At 44.3% G+C, this 12,849-nt stretch overlaps 1 protein-coding gene across 7 annotated transcripts in view; it reads left to right on the plus strand.

Annotated features, from left to right (window-relative positions):
- Positions 1-12,849, plus strand: part of LOC146863857 (uncharacterized) — a 285,832-nt gene that overhangs the window by 172,850 nt on the left and 100,133 nt on the right. For all 7 annotated transcript variants that reach the window (XM_085640683.1, XM_085640684.1, XM_085640687.1 and 4 more), the window contains one exon: positions 831-908. In XM_085640683.1, the coding sequence (XP_085496809.1) occupies positions 831-908 (78 nt within the window). The remainder of the gene's footprint in view (positions 1-830; positions 909-12,849) is intronic.

Consider the following 12,849-nt stretch of genomic DNA (forward strand, 5'->3'; position numbering starts at 1 on the left):
TAAACATAGAGGACTATAGTTGAAAAGTATTCCCTAGTGCTATTCAGTGCAAGCATTAGATGGAGGTGGATGGATACACCGAAACAGCGTTAGATGAGAGATCAATAAACTAGTGGCTGTGCAAACCCTTAATTGTCAATATTTCAAGCTGGTGGCTGAAAAAGGGTGCTCAAAGAGAGTTAATGGTTGAACGGGGTGGACCCAAAGCCTACTCTCTAAAACATAGACCTAAAACAAAGGTATGTTTTACAAAAATATCAACATGAGAGCTGAATATAAGAACTATCAAATAAGGGACCAAGAAAGCAAGGATGTATCTAAAGGGGTTAGACTGACCCTATAAGGCAAAGGTTTTGCATTTACCACTTCAGGTAACAAAAAGTGAATGCTACATCAATAGTGCGACTGCTGTGAATAGTTTTGAAATCATTTTCTACTATCACCAACCTTCAGATGGTAGGTGATGCAAATATGACATGCATTGTAATGCACTTCACACTCTATGCATTGGTTTCCTTTTCCTCACCTAGATTTTCAATAAGGGATGAGTTTCCTTGGTATCATCAGTGTAGGATAGGCTTGTACCAACATTTGCTCTGACCACTTAGCACTAAATAGCCCTTTGCATTGACCAATGAAGGGAGAGTATGCTGACCTGCTACTGCTAAACAGCTAATCAATTGTTAGGAAGCTAGTTGGTGCTAATGGCACTTAGCTTTGGTCAGTTGCTGCAAATGGTGGTACAAGATTGCCTCGCACTGCGCAAAGGCAGGTAGTGTTGGCTGTATGTGTTCCTACACTCTAACTTTCTCTTAAACCTTTATCAACAGGAAGAGGACTGCTCAAACTCGGATCTGTACTGGAAGAGATGTGACGTCAACCCAGAGCAAGACAATATCAGTACCATGGTAAACCCATCTTTTCTCTATTACAGCAAAGGGAAATAAGTCAGCCTTCTCAGTCATTGCTTATTTCAAATGTCATTCACATTGTTCATCTGTCCACATTACAGCTATTGGGTGTTCGGGCTATCATTCAGGACTATGGTGTTTTGCTTGTTTATTTTAGAAATAAAAGAGTCATTGGCTTGCAGCCAATGGGGAGGACAGGGCTTTACTCGCTATAATGGATGTTAACCTCAGATTGGGCAGGTGGTGGGGGGCTCTGTAATGTAATCCGGTTTTTGAAATTCATATTCTCTTCCCTAGCCGGCATTTCCCAGGGACATGCACCCCACACTAGACAGTGAGACACTGATAGCGCAATAGTCATTCTACTCCCATCTGGTGATGGGGCAAGTTGTCGGAATAGACCTAAGAGTCAGGCCTGAGCAGTGTCATGAAAGATGACGAGCACCATCAGACTGGGGCAATAGCCGATGACTCAATCATCTATTGTACAAAAAAACTACAACTCCCCAAGATATTGCAGAATCTGCATAGGTCAATTCCTAAACTTACTCTGTAACCCGTGCAAAAAAAAAGTATACAAAGACATACAATATATCAATTTATTAAAGAATTTTTTAAACAAAATTGTTATTAAAAAGGTTACATACATTTTAGTCTGTGCATGTATTATATCACATATAAAGGAGATTGTGAGGAGAACACCATCTGCAGACAATGCCTATATCCACTCTCCACACAAGGAATACGCAGATGTTACAACTATATCCTACCACTATGCCACAGGTATTACAAAGCATTGGAAAAGGACACCTCACCCACCGTTTATTGTGGTCTGCTTCATCATTGGTGTCTTTTCTACATGTAGGTAGGTGAATACCACCTAGAAAGACTCAACAATGGTTGGGAGTACAGAGATAGTTGAAGCTTAATATGATCAGGGATCTGATGAATTAAAACAGCCTGGGTTTATACCCAGTTTTTGATAGATAGGTACCACTGGCAAGGTTAGATTAGAAATGCTAGGATGCCTTCAGACAGTAAAGCTTCTTGCATCTAAAATCATTGCCTGCATGATTCAGCCTTTAAACTGCCATCCTGGGTCATGGCTATATGATCTCTAAGTGTGCTACTGTGAGGCTGAATGCTCTCATATCTGGTACTGTAATTACTTAGTTCTGTTGTTCTTATTCAGAGTTCAATCTTTCTTTTTGACTATAGGGAAGGGATGCACTTTCCTGTAATCAAACATTTGTCAAGGGAGTGCGCGTGATGATCTCGAGGCCCAAAATAGATTATTTGCATGCACATTCTCTTGACGAATGGTAATTGCTGCTGCCCCCGCTCCCACGACAGCTCCAAGTACAGCTTCACATTTATCTTCTGCACAGTTTGGAAGGCTACTACGAGAGCAGAAGGTCTGCGCACCATCTGCACTTAAAGACCGACGTATGTCTAGTCGACTCCAGGGCTTGACCGAGTAAGGCACCTGCGGTCCCCTTCCTCCCTTTTTCTGCATCCACTAAGGTTTTGTTAGCAACACAAAGGGTAGTGAAGGATACTCAAGTGCTGATTGCCCCCATAACTCATCCCATTCTGTCTCTTTCCTGCATATTACAAAGATCTCGACTGGGTTCCATGTCTTCCAAAAGACACCAACAAGATTTCTCTATCAAGGATATGCTATCAGAGAAAGGCTCCATAGCTGACAAGGCGGATAACAATCTAGCAAGCCCCACTCGTTCGTACACCAAGGACACAATGGATGACTCAGGACCCCCTACTTCAGAAACCTATCTGCAACACTTCCTGAAAGAAATCAAAGAAGAGGTAGTCACGCTCCACACAGACCTGAAGGACTACTTGAAGGTAGTGCAGCAGCACCTGGCTACGCTGGGCTCAAGAGTCGATGACCTATAACACACACTGGACGAGCGCATGGAGGAACTCATAGCACTTCTAGCACGTCTCCCTTACTAAACAATCTGACAGTTAGATCTGAGGGAAAGGGAGCTGAAGTTATAGAGCCGCATGAGTTCAGCCACAAAACGTCCTGCAAAATTTTAAGCTGGAACATTGCTGGCATTAGACTTAAAAGCCAGGATGAGCTATGGGTGGGTTACGTTGTGTCCTATGATATTATCGCCCTGCAGGAAACCTGGGACACAGCGAATAATCTCCTTTTGGATGGCTATGTTCATTTTTATATTCCGGCTATACCTAGCTTGGCGGGGAGGGCAAAGGGGGGCCTCGCATTGTTGGTCTCATTGAACCTAAAAGGATCGGCAAAACAGGTAGAATCTGGCTCCCAACATTGCTTAGTTGTAGAACTAGTGGTGGCAAACTCCCCTTCTTTGCTCCTGATTAATTTTTATAATTCCAAAGACAGTGTCAGTTTAAACCAGCATCTAGAATCTCTGGGGGAGGTTCTGGATAAATTCAGAGCGTCACATAATAGCTTTGAGGTCATCCTAATGGGTGACCTAAATATCCATCCCTGCAGCCTAGGTTGTATCTTGGACGATGATGATGGATTCTCCTATTCATCATCCACACATTTTGAACACACCAAACAAGGCGAGGCTTTGGAGAGCCTATTGGCTTCCGCAGACCTCTCCGAACCCGGTTGCTGCTCGGAAGGTCAGAGATTGTGTACTTTTAAAGGAACTGATTCAGGCTCAGTCATCGATTACATTTTTGTTTCTTCTTTGATTTTGTCCCTGATTTTAAACTACAGGGTTGAGGACTCCGTATTCAGTGACCATAATCCTGTGATAGCCGAGGTCGCCTTGGAAGGGTTCTTGGCCTTTAAAGACTCAAGAAATTCGGGAACTAGAGGCCTTGTAGCAAAAGACCAGGGCAGGAGATTAAAATGGGCTCTTGTGACCCCGATTACTTTTTTACAAGAAGTTCTGTCTAAGGTTGAACCGGAGGTGGGTATATGTTTAGACCATGTTAACACCAACCCAAGGATAGTTGAGGCCTTTAATACCATTTGCCTACATATAAATGCGGCCCTCCTGGTTAAATCTAAGTCAGGTGGCCAAACAGGCAAAAAATGGTTTGATACTAATTGTACCAAGGCTCATTCCGCTCTTTTGAAGGCAATAAAGGGTAAACCGAGAAACAGACCCCTGATTACATCTTTGAGGAAACAGTATAAACTGGCCATCAAAGCTCGTAAAAACGAGATTCAGGAAGAAGCCTGGAATAATCTACTGTCACCGGAAACTTTGCGGGATAGCTCCAAATTTTGGGGAGTTATAAATCATTCTTTCTTTTCCGGTAGCGAGAACCAGGCTATGTATTGTAGCATTCCTGACGAGCAGTGGTTACTCCACTTTGAAAAAATCTACAGTTCATTCTCGTCCGAGAATTTAGAGGGGCTGTTACCCTTGAATCAGGTTGGTCCAGTTTTGGCCTTCAAGGAGGAGGATGTAGAAAAAGCTATTCTTGAGACATCTAAGAATAAGGCGCCAGGCCCTGACGGTGTTCCGGCAGACCTATATAGGTCTGCTCCTAAACTGTGGGCCAAAATACTAACAAACGTCTTTAATGCCGCTAGAAATAAGAATATCCCGGAGTCTTGGGCAAAGTCCATAATCATCCCAATTTTTAAAAAAGGCCAGAGGGATGATCCGGCCTGTTATAGGCCTATTTCCCTAATTGACTCCGCCGTTAAAATCTTAGGCCGAGTCATTTTGGGCAGATTGAACACCTGGCTCGAGGGTAGTAGCATATTATCAGACGCCCAATACGGTTTTAGGGCTAATAGGAGCACGCAGGATCAATGCTTAAAACTTCACTTACTCATTTGCAAATATACTATTGCAAAGGAGGGGTCCCTATATATGGCCTTCATGGACCTCTCCTCAGCTTTTGACCTGGTTAACAGGTCAAAATTGTGGAGTATTCTCTTGGATATAGGGGTTGATCCCCCTCTGGTTGGATTTTTGGCAGATCTCCATCGTGGCTTATCAGCCTCGGTGAGAGTCACCCAAGGGGGAAGGTGCACCAGCTGTTTTAAGTCAGAGAGGGGTGTCAGGCAGGGGTGCATATTGGCACCCCTCCTTTTTACACTATATATAAACGCCTTGGACCCAGCCCTGGCCAATGCAGTGGCGGACGTACCACGTGTAGGAGACACGAAGATCCCAGTTCTCCTATACGCTGATGACGCCGTGCTTTTGGCGCGTTCAGGGGTGGCTCTTGATAGACTATTGGCCTCTTTCGGTGACTTTATGACATCATTAGACCTGAAAATTAATACTCAAAAATCACAGGTTATGGTCACTGGTCAGGCCAGTAGGAAAAAGAAATCCAAATCCTTTTTTTGTCTAGGCCACAAGGTTAAAAGGGTCCCAATTTTTACTTACCTAGGGGTCATCTTTGATGAGAAAGGCACATGGGGCCCGCAACATAAACAAAAAGGCAATTCTGTGGCAAGATCGGCCGCAGCTATACTTGGTTTTGCCAAACGGTTGGGAGCTTGCCCCCTGGAGGCCATTTTGAAAGTTTACAAAGCTAAATCTTTGGCAATAGCCACATATGGCTCTGCCATTTGGGGCTACACTAACATCGACACCATACAGAGGGTGGAAAACAAGTTTTTAAGAACTTTTCTGTCTGTTCCCCAGTCCACACCCACTTTAACAATACACTCAGAGCTGGGTATGGGGTTTGTTGTAGACAAAATCAAAGTGGCACCTGTCATATGTTGGTTAAAAACTTGGCTTAACCAGGAAATTCCTCTAACCCACTTGATACTCAAGGATTGCCTTCCCCTGGATAGAGCCCATAGAATCCCATGGTTGGTATATGTTAAAAAGATGCTGGCAATAGTAGGCAGACCAGAGCTATTTAACTCCCCTGACTGTATTAACAAGAAGGACATCCTGGGGATCAAGTCCGCACTACTGACACGATTTACGGCCGAGAGGGAGGACCTGGAACTAAAAAAAGCCGTTAGTAAGAAGGAACTATGGGTTAATAACTGTGCCTGGTCTTGAACCTCACCTGGCATTTGTAACCAGCCCACTTCACAGGTCCCTCCTAATTAAATTTCGTTTAAATCTAATACATTTTGTGCTAGGTCTTTATCCCACATGGGCTACCCCTGATAATGCTACCCCATGTGATTGTGATAATTTTTCCTGTCAAGACACACTACATTTTATTATGTTTTGTGAACATTATGCACAGATTAGGACAAAATACCTGTTACCTTTATTTAAAGGAGCTGGTTTTACCCAGGTTCTGCCAGCGCTTCTGTTCTTGCAACTCCTGCCTAACGTTACTATTGCTTTTTATGTAGCAAACTTTTTAGTTGCAGCTGTTCGCATCAGTAAGAAGCGTGTCAGAGTACGGCCCAGTCTTAACATAACTGACGTGGTGTGACGGATGGTGGTCTTTTGTCACGGACCATTCTACTCCTGTTAGATTTTTAAATTGAAATTTTTATCTTAGTATCTTATTTATTCTTTTTACCTCAGAATTGAACTTATGAAATATGTTCTCTTCAAATTTTTAAATTCTGACAATGTTATTTATAATTATTTTTGTAATTGATGAATTCTTGCCCTGTATCTTATGTAATGTGACTATCTGTTTGTATTGTCTCTTTTTTTGATCTTTAATTGATCGAATAAAAGTAACTGACTGACTGACCACCAAATTGTTGCTCTTGAGGAACATTATGAGGACACCACCCTCAAGCAGGAGGGCCTTGAAAAGAGGTCCCGCCTCAACAACATTATGATCGGGATCTACCATATGGTGTGGAGGGGCTGGATAATCAGGCCTTTGTGCAACGTCTGCTCCACAATGTCCGTAATTGACACAACGACCTAACAATGGGATTGGATTGCATGCACAAGACAAACCCCGGGGGGGGTGGGGGTTCCCGCAGCAAGAGTTTACTTTTTTGACGACAAGGAATATATCATGACCACTGTGTGCGCTTTATCACACAAAGCATTTGAGGGTCATAAACTATTCAGCTTCAATTAAAATTGCACCTACCACTCTGCAACGAAGGAGAGCTATGAAGGCGGTCATGGACTATTTGCGCTCACATGATGTCCCCTATCAACGGGGACAACCTTTCCATTTGACCTTTGTCTGGGAGGGTCAAGAACACATGACCAAAACAATGGCGGATGCCTGCAGGATTCTAAAGACCCCGCCGCCGCCCCAATGGACGATCAACCTACAACGGACAAAACCCGATCCCAGTCCTCAACAAACTTGGGAAGTACCTGGCGATCAACCAAAAGACAACATAAGCATACTCCGCTGCCACCACAAGCAGCTTTTAGTTTTCCATCCTCTGATTTCTGCTGCATTCACCTTCCCTGGCTGCGGCAGTGTTGCCGATTGTGCGGAAGGAACTAGTTCCTTACACCTGACATCCTGCGATACGTCCGGTTGGGTGGCGGGTTGCGTGCTAGTGTTTTAACTGCCACTGGCCATAAAGGCAGCATGCAGGGCCGGACGCGCAGAAGATAGCCAGCTGGTAGGAGGCGTGCACAAGCACATTTTTTGCTATTATTTTTCTACTGATTTAACATGTTTTTAACGTGTGTCCTTTAACGTGTTTTTAACTCACCCCTGGACAGCTTTTAGTTTTCCATCCTCCCGATTTCTAGTGCATTCACCTTCCCTGGTCCGCCAACGCAGTTTTGCCGATTGTGCGGAGGAAAGTAGTTCCTTTCACCTGACGTCCGGCGATACTTCCGGTTGCGTTGCGGGCTAGTGTTTTAACTGTCACGGGCCTTAAAGGCGGTTTACAGGGCCGGTCGCGCAGAAGATAGCCTGCTTGTAGGCGGCCTGCCCAACATAACTTTTTGCTAGTATTTCTCTACTGATTTGATGTGTTTTTAACACGTGTCCTTTAACGTGTTTTTAATTGACCCCCTGGGCAGCTCCAGTTTTCCATCCTCTGATTTCTGGTGCATTCACCTGGTTAGCATTGGCAGTTTTGCCCATTGTGTGGAGGGAAGTAATTCCTTTTACCTGACGTCCTGCGATACTTCCTGTTGGGTTGTGGGCTAGTGTTTTAACTGCCGCTGGCAAGCCCATATGTACCTGTCGGCGTCTGGACTGTGCCCAGCGCCAGAACCCATGCCGGTTTTAACTTAGGACGGCATATGAACATCAGATATACAAGTAAGGAATGACATGTCCTCAGGGGATGCACCAATGGGTGCCCCAGTTTTAATATGTCTTCTCTTTGGATGGGTGATAGTGAAAGCAGTGAAACATGTGGTTACTCTCCGGGAGATTCCTCCCCACCATTAGACTCCCACACTCTCCACCCTAAAGACCCCCCCATGCCTTAACCCTCCTTTGTACCGTTGTGCGCTGGTGAATGCCCAATCCTTGGTCCAGGCCCAGGCGGCTCCTGCTCAAACTCGCTAGAGGCCCTGCCCACAACAGCCTCAGGAAACATGCAGGGCTCTCCTCCTCCTCACGGGAGCCCCACCCACTATCAGGCGTCCTCTGCCTGACTTCCGGTGACTCCTCACGGCCTGAGAATATGGAGCAGAGTCTCTGTCCGGCTATGAATCTTTTTGGTCCTCCTGGTGCGATCTCCTCTGCGAAACCAGGAGCCTAACAGAACCCTGCAGCCAGAATAGTGCCTTAAGCACTATCGACACCCCAGACTGTTCTTCACATGCTGGCCAGAGCACTCACTGGGGCCCTACCATAACACGGGGGCATGAAGTGAACACCACAGCGCTCACCACGCGCTGTCATAACTCTGGTATGGTAAGCTAGAAAGTCATGGGAGACCACAGGGACACACCAGCAAAGTGTCCCCGGGGAGGCCAGCATGTGGATTTCTGTAGGCAGAGTGGCAGTCCCCACAGCCCAAAAAGGCAGCAGGTCAGCTCTTTCTGCAGTCCAGTCCCATTGTGGTTCCTCCAGGTCCCACGCAGTCTTCTGTTCCAGTTTCCACGTAAACACAGTTCAACCAACATGGGCTCACAGCCCCAATACTTATACTCCATAAAGTCTTTGTTATCTCCTGGTGCAGGGCCCTGGACCCAGTCCAAACCTGTTCTGGGGGTACTTAAAATTATCTTTACAGAGCACAACACTCCCCCATCGTAGGCTTAAGCCCTGGCCCCAGACACACCACACGGGGCGGAGCCATCATTGTGGAAGGCAGGCACAGCCCTATTCAGGTGCAGATGCTACTCCTCGCACCACTCCAAATGCAGACCAGGTCTATTCAGCCTAGCGCTGACTCATCCAGACTCTCTGGAGCCACTGCAGCTCCCCAACCCCCGTCACTCCAAGACCAGTCAATATACAAGAGGCAGACACAAAGACACGTAACACACAGAAATGTCTACTGCTAAAAGTGGCATTTCTAAAACAGTGATAATAAATCCGCGAACACCAATACACAGCATTTACCACCACGATTCCAAACATACTAAACTTGATCACGCTACCCCTCTCATGTTAGGAATTACCACTGTAGCACATATCAGGGAATCCCCAATGAAATCCTATGAGAAGGCACCCTCACAGCAGTGACAAACCAAATAGGCTGTTTATCACTGCCAGGACATGCCACACAGTTAAGGCACATGTTCTACCTTTTACCCACACCGCACCCTGCCCATGGGGCTAGCTAGGGCCTACCTTAGAGATGACTGATATGTAGTAAAAGGGGAGTCACAGACGTGGCAACCACTTTATGTGCCACGTCACAGCAGCAGTAAACTGCGCTCGCAGGCCCTGCAGCAGCAGAGGCCTGCGACAGGTTTGAAACACTACTTTGGTGGGTGGTGCAAGCAGCGCTGCAAGTCCACCAGTAGCATTTAATTTACTGGCCCTGGGTATATGAGATACCACTGTAAAAGGGACTGACAGGTAAATTAAATATGCCAAATAGGTGTAGACCACTCTTACCAGAGAGCACATGCACTTTAGCACTGAACAGCAGTGATAAAGTGCCCAGAGTCCTAAAACCACCAACAACAGGTCCGAACAAATACAGGAGGAAGGCAAAAGTCCTGGGATGACCCTGTAAAAAGGGACAAGTCCAAAAATATGGTTCTTTTATACCATAAAGATGGCCTCAGGGTTCCTTACACAATCGAAATTTTGTGAGTATGATTATGCAAATGAGCCTAGAACAATACCTGCAATTATGCAAAGGAGTTCTTTCGCCCTAGGATGAAGATGACCATGACTTTTACATAGATTTTGTTTATGCTATTATGTATGTCATGTGCAGGGACTTTTCTAAGAACCCTCATGTATAATAATGATAAACATTTATTCAGCAAATAACTGGGAAAAAGGTCAGTGCTAGAATCGTTATGCAGAGCAAGGTAGAACAAATGTAGGTAAAGGTTTGTGTAGCTACCTAGGCCTAGATTGGGGTACATTGGGGTACATAACAGCTCAGCTCAGTTAACCTAAAGCTCACTATAAAATACAAATGACAGAAAAGAGAATGTAGATGAGCTGCAGAAGTGCAAGTGGAAACAATGAGTGGGGTATTATTCTGATTTAAAGCCGGGTCTGGTGGCTTAGTGGGCTAATGCATCCACTGCAGGGGCCTGTATTTGACCTCATGGTCACAGGTCTAAATCCCAGCACGTCCACTCAGCCTTTCATCAATCAGAGGTTGATAAAACGAGTTCCATTGATTTGGATAACAATAAACATCTGTTTTTCAACGCCAAGATACCTAAGGATGAACGTGCGCTTTCTAAATGCACGTTATGTTTGTTATTTAGTTGAAGATTGTAGAGCTTGATGTTGGCAAGGTAAGAAGAACAGCTGGAGTACACTTTCTGATCTCAAAGAAGGACATAGAGGTATTGGCATCAGCACTAAAATCCCTCTGCCATAATTTACTGGAGAACAAACGAAGATTCCTAAGTGACTGGAGGAAAATGGGTGTTGTCCAAATGTGCAGGACATTAAATGACAGTCAACTTGACGTCAGTAGTGGCGTAATACAGGGATGTGAAATTCCTATAGCCCGATGCCCAGGAAATATTGTTTGGGGTCAAGGGCAACACGTTTTCATGTGCATTTTGTCCTAAGGACAAGTAGGTACAACCCCCTGCAGCACAAACCCTTTAGCTGCCAGTTTGGAGCACCACATTATGGATTAGGGAAGGGCACTGTCTGCAGTTAAGGTAATATTTCTGTCCATGTGTTAATGCTGTTCAGACTTGTATTTATGGTTCATTATTTGAAAGCCTTTATTATTAGGGTGAGCGCTCTAAGTAAATGTTGTAAGCTCGGACTGCACCACTTACAGTGGTTCCAGTATAAAAATGTGTACGCACGTTTTCAAAGTTTTGATTAGATGCAAATATTTGCAGAAGCTTGAAAGCAAGATTGATGATTCTTTGCTTTCAAGATAAAATGTTCATACATAAATGAAAGCAGGCAAAACATTTAGCTAAACTAGTGTAAGATTTCAGTTACCATTTCTTTGTAGCATCATTTAATAAAATGTGTTGATGCATGCAAGTATTTCCCAAAAATATTCATAATGGAAAATCAGTGTAACCACTTTCAATAGGATGATGGGGAAAAAAAATAAACAAGCATTGGCAAAGCCAGTAGGTCTGAAATTGGTGGTCAGCTTTTTAGTTTTGTCAATATGTGACTTATTTTGGCATGGTTTTTGTGAAACCTTATTGGTGTGGGAGCTGCCGGGCCCTCACCATTATAATAAACATAGGCAGAAGCAAAAATTGTTTTTGGTCTCAAAAAGCACACACTGCCACAGTAGTTACTGACACTTAATAAAACTACTTTGTGTGCCGATATGCTCCTTGTTAAAGAGCAAAATGCAGTCACTCACAGTGAAGCCAGCTGATACATAGAGAGAGAGAGAATTTTAATAAACACAAAAGGTCATGGTTAACGCCAGACCAAATTAGGGGCCCAATTATTAAAGAAAGTCTCAAAAGTGCACCCATGGTATACATTATTTCATTAAGTGCTGCTATACGGCTTTCGGGAAGTCACAAGAATTTACAGAATTAGGGCAAGAAATAGTACTCCTAGAAAATATTTGTGAACTGTATTTTAGCATTAGCAAATATGCATGTGTAGATTTGCTCATGCGAAAATCTGAGTGTTTGCAAGTTTACTTTCCCTCCAACCACTTTTCTCCCCATCTCTGGAAGAAGGTTTACATCTGCTATTGTCAGGAGTAAATTTCCAACATTTCTGAGTATGGGAAAAGCTTAGAGAAGAGTTGTTGAAAACCCTTATAACATGCAAGTTAGTAGGTTTGCACAGACTCAAGCTGGCATTCCAACCCTGGAACTACTGCTTATCACTACCTTCAGCCCCAGTATGTAGATCTTCGGAAACATGGCAACATAAGGGGATTGCTACTAGTCAAACACTACTATGGTATGAGCCCTGGCATAATTAGAGAGGCTATATCAGAGCTCTTATATAAGATTGCTGCCATAATTTGTCTCCGCAATACATGGCACCAAAGGGACAAGTGGATTATGTTACAGGACAAGTAGATTTATGAAGCAACCTGCTCCATGGACAAGTAGATATTTTATTAAATTCCACACCTCTGGTAATAATACCCGCGTTTTATTAATGAGTATAGCAAAGACCTGTCCAGTAGCCTGTCAGTGGCAAGGCCCATGGAATAATAGTTTCACCCAGCAGAAATCATTGCTAAGCCAGTCTTCTTGCATTTTAACAGGTTCAAGAATCCAGGCAGAAGAGAGTGGAGGATCTGATTAAGTTGAGGTTTTGAGGGAATGGCTCCTGCTCTTCTGATCTAAGGTTCAAGATGGCAAGGCCCACGCTGGGAGCTGTGGACAATGCCCAGTGATAGTCAATGGATGTAAATGTATCTTATCTGGATAGCCTGAAAACCTGGCCTGGATCCAGGCTTCTTAGATCTAAGTTCAACACCCCTGTT

Source organism: Triturus cristatus, chromosome 2_1, assembly GCF_964204655.1.
Source record: "Triturus cristatus chromosome 2_1, aTriCri1.1, whole genome shotgun sequence".
In the NCBI taxonomy this organism is placed as follows: domain Eukaryota; kingdom Metazoa; phylum Chordata; class Amphibia; order Caudata; family Salamandridae; genus Triturus; species Triturus cristatus.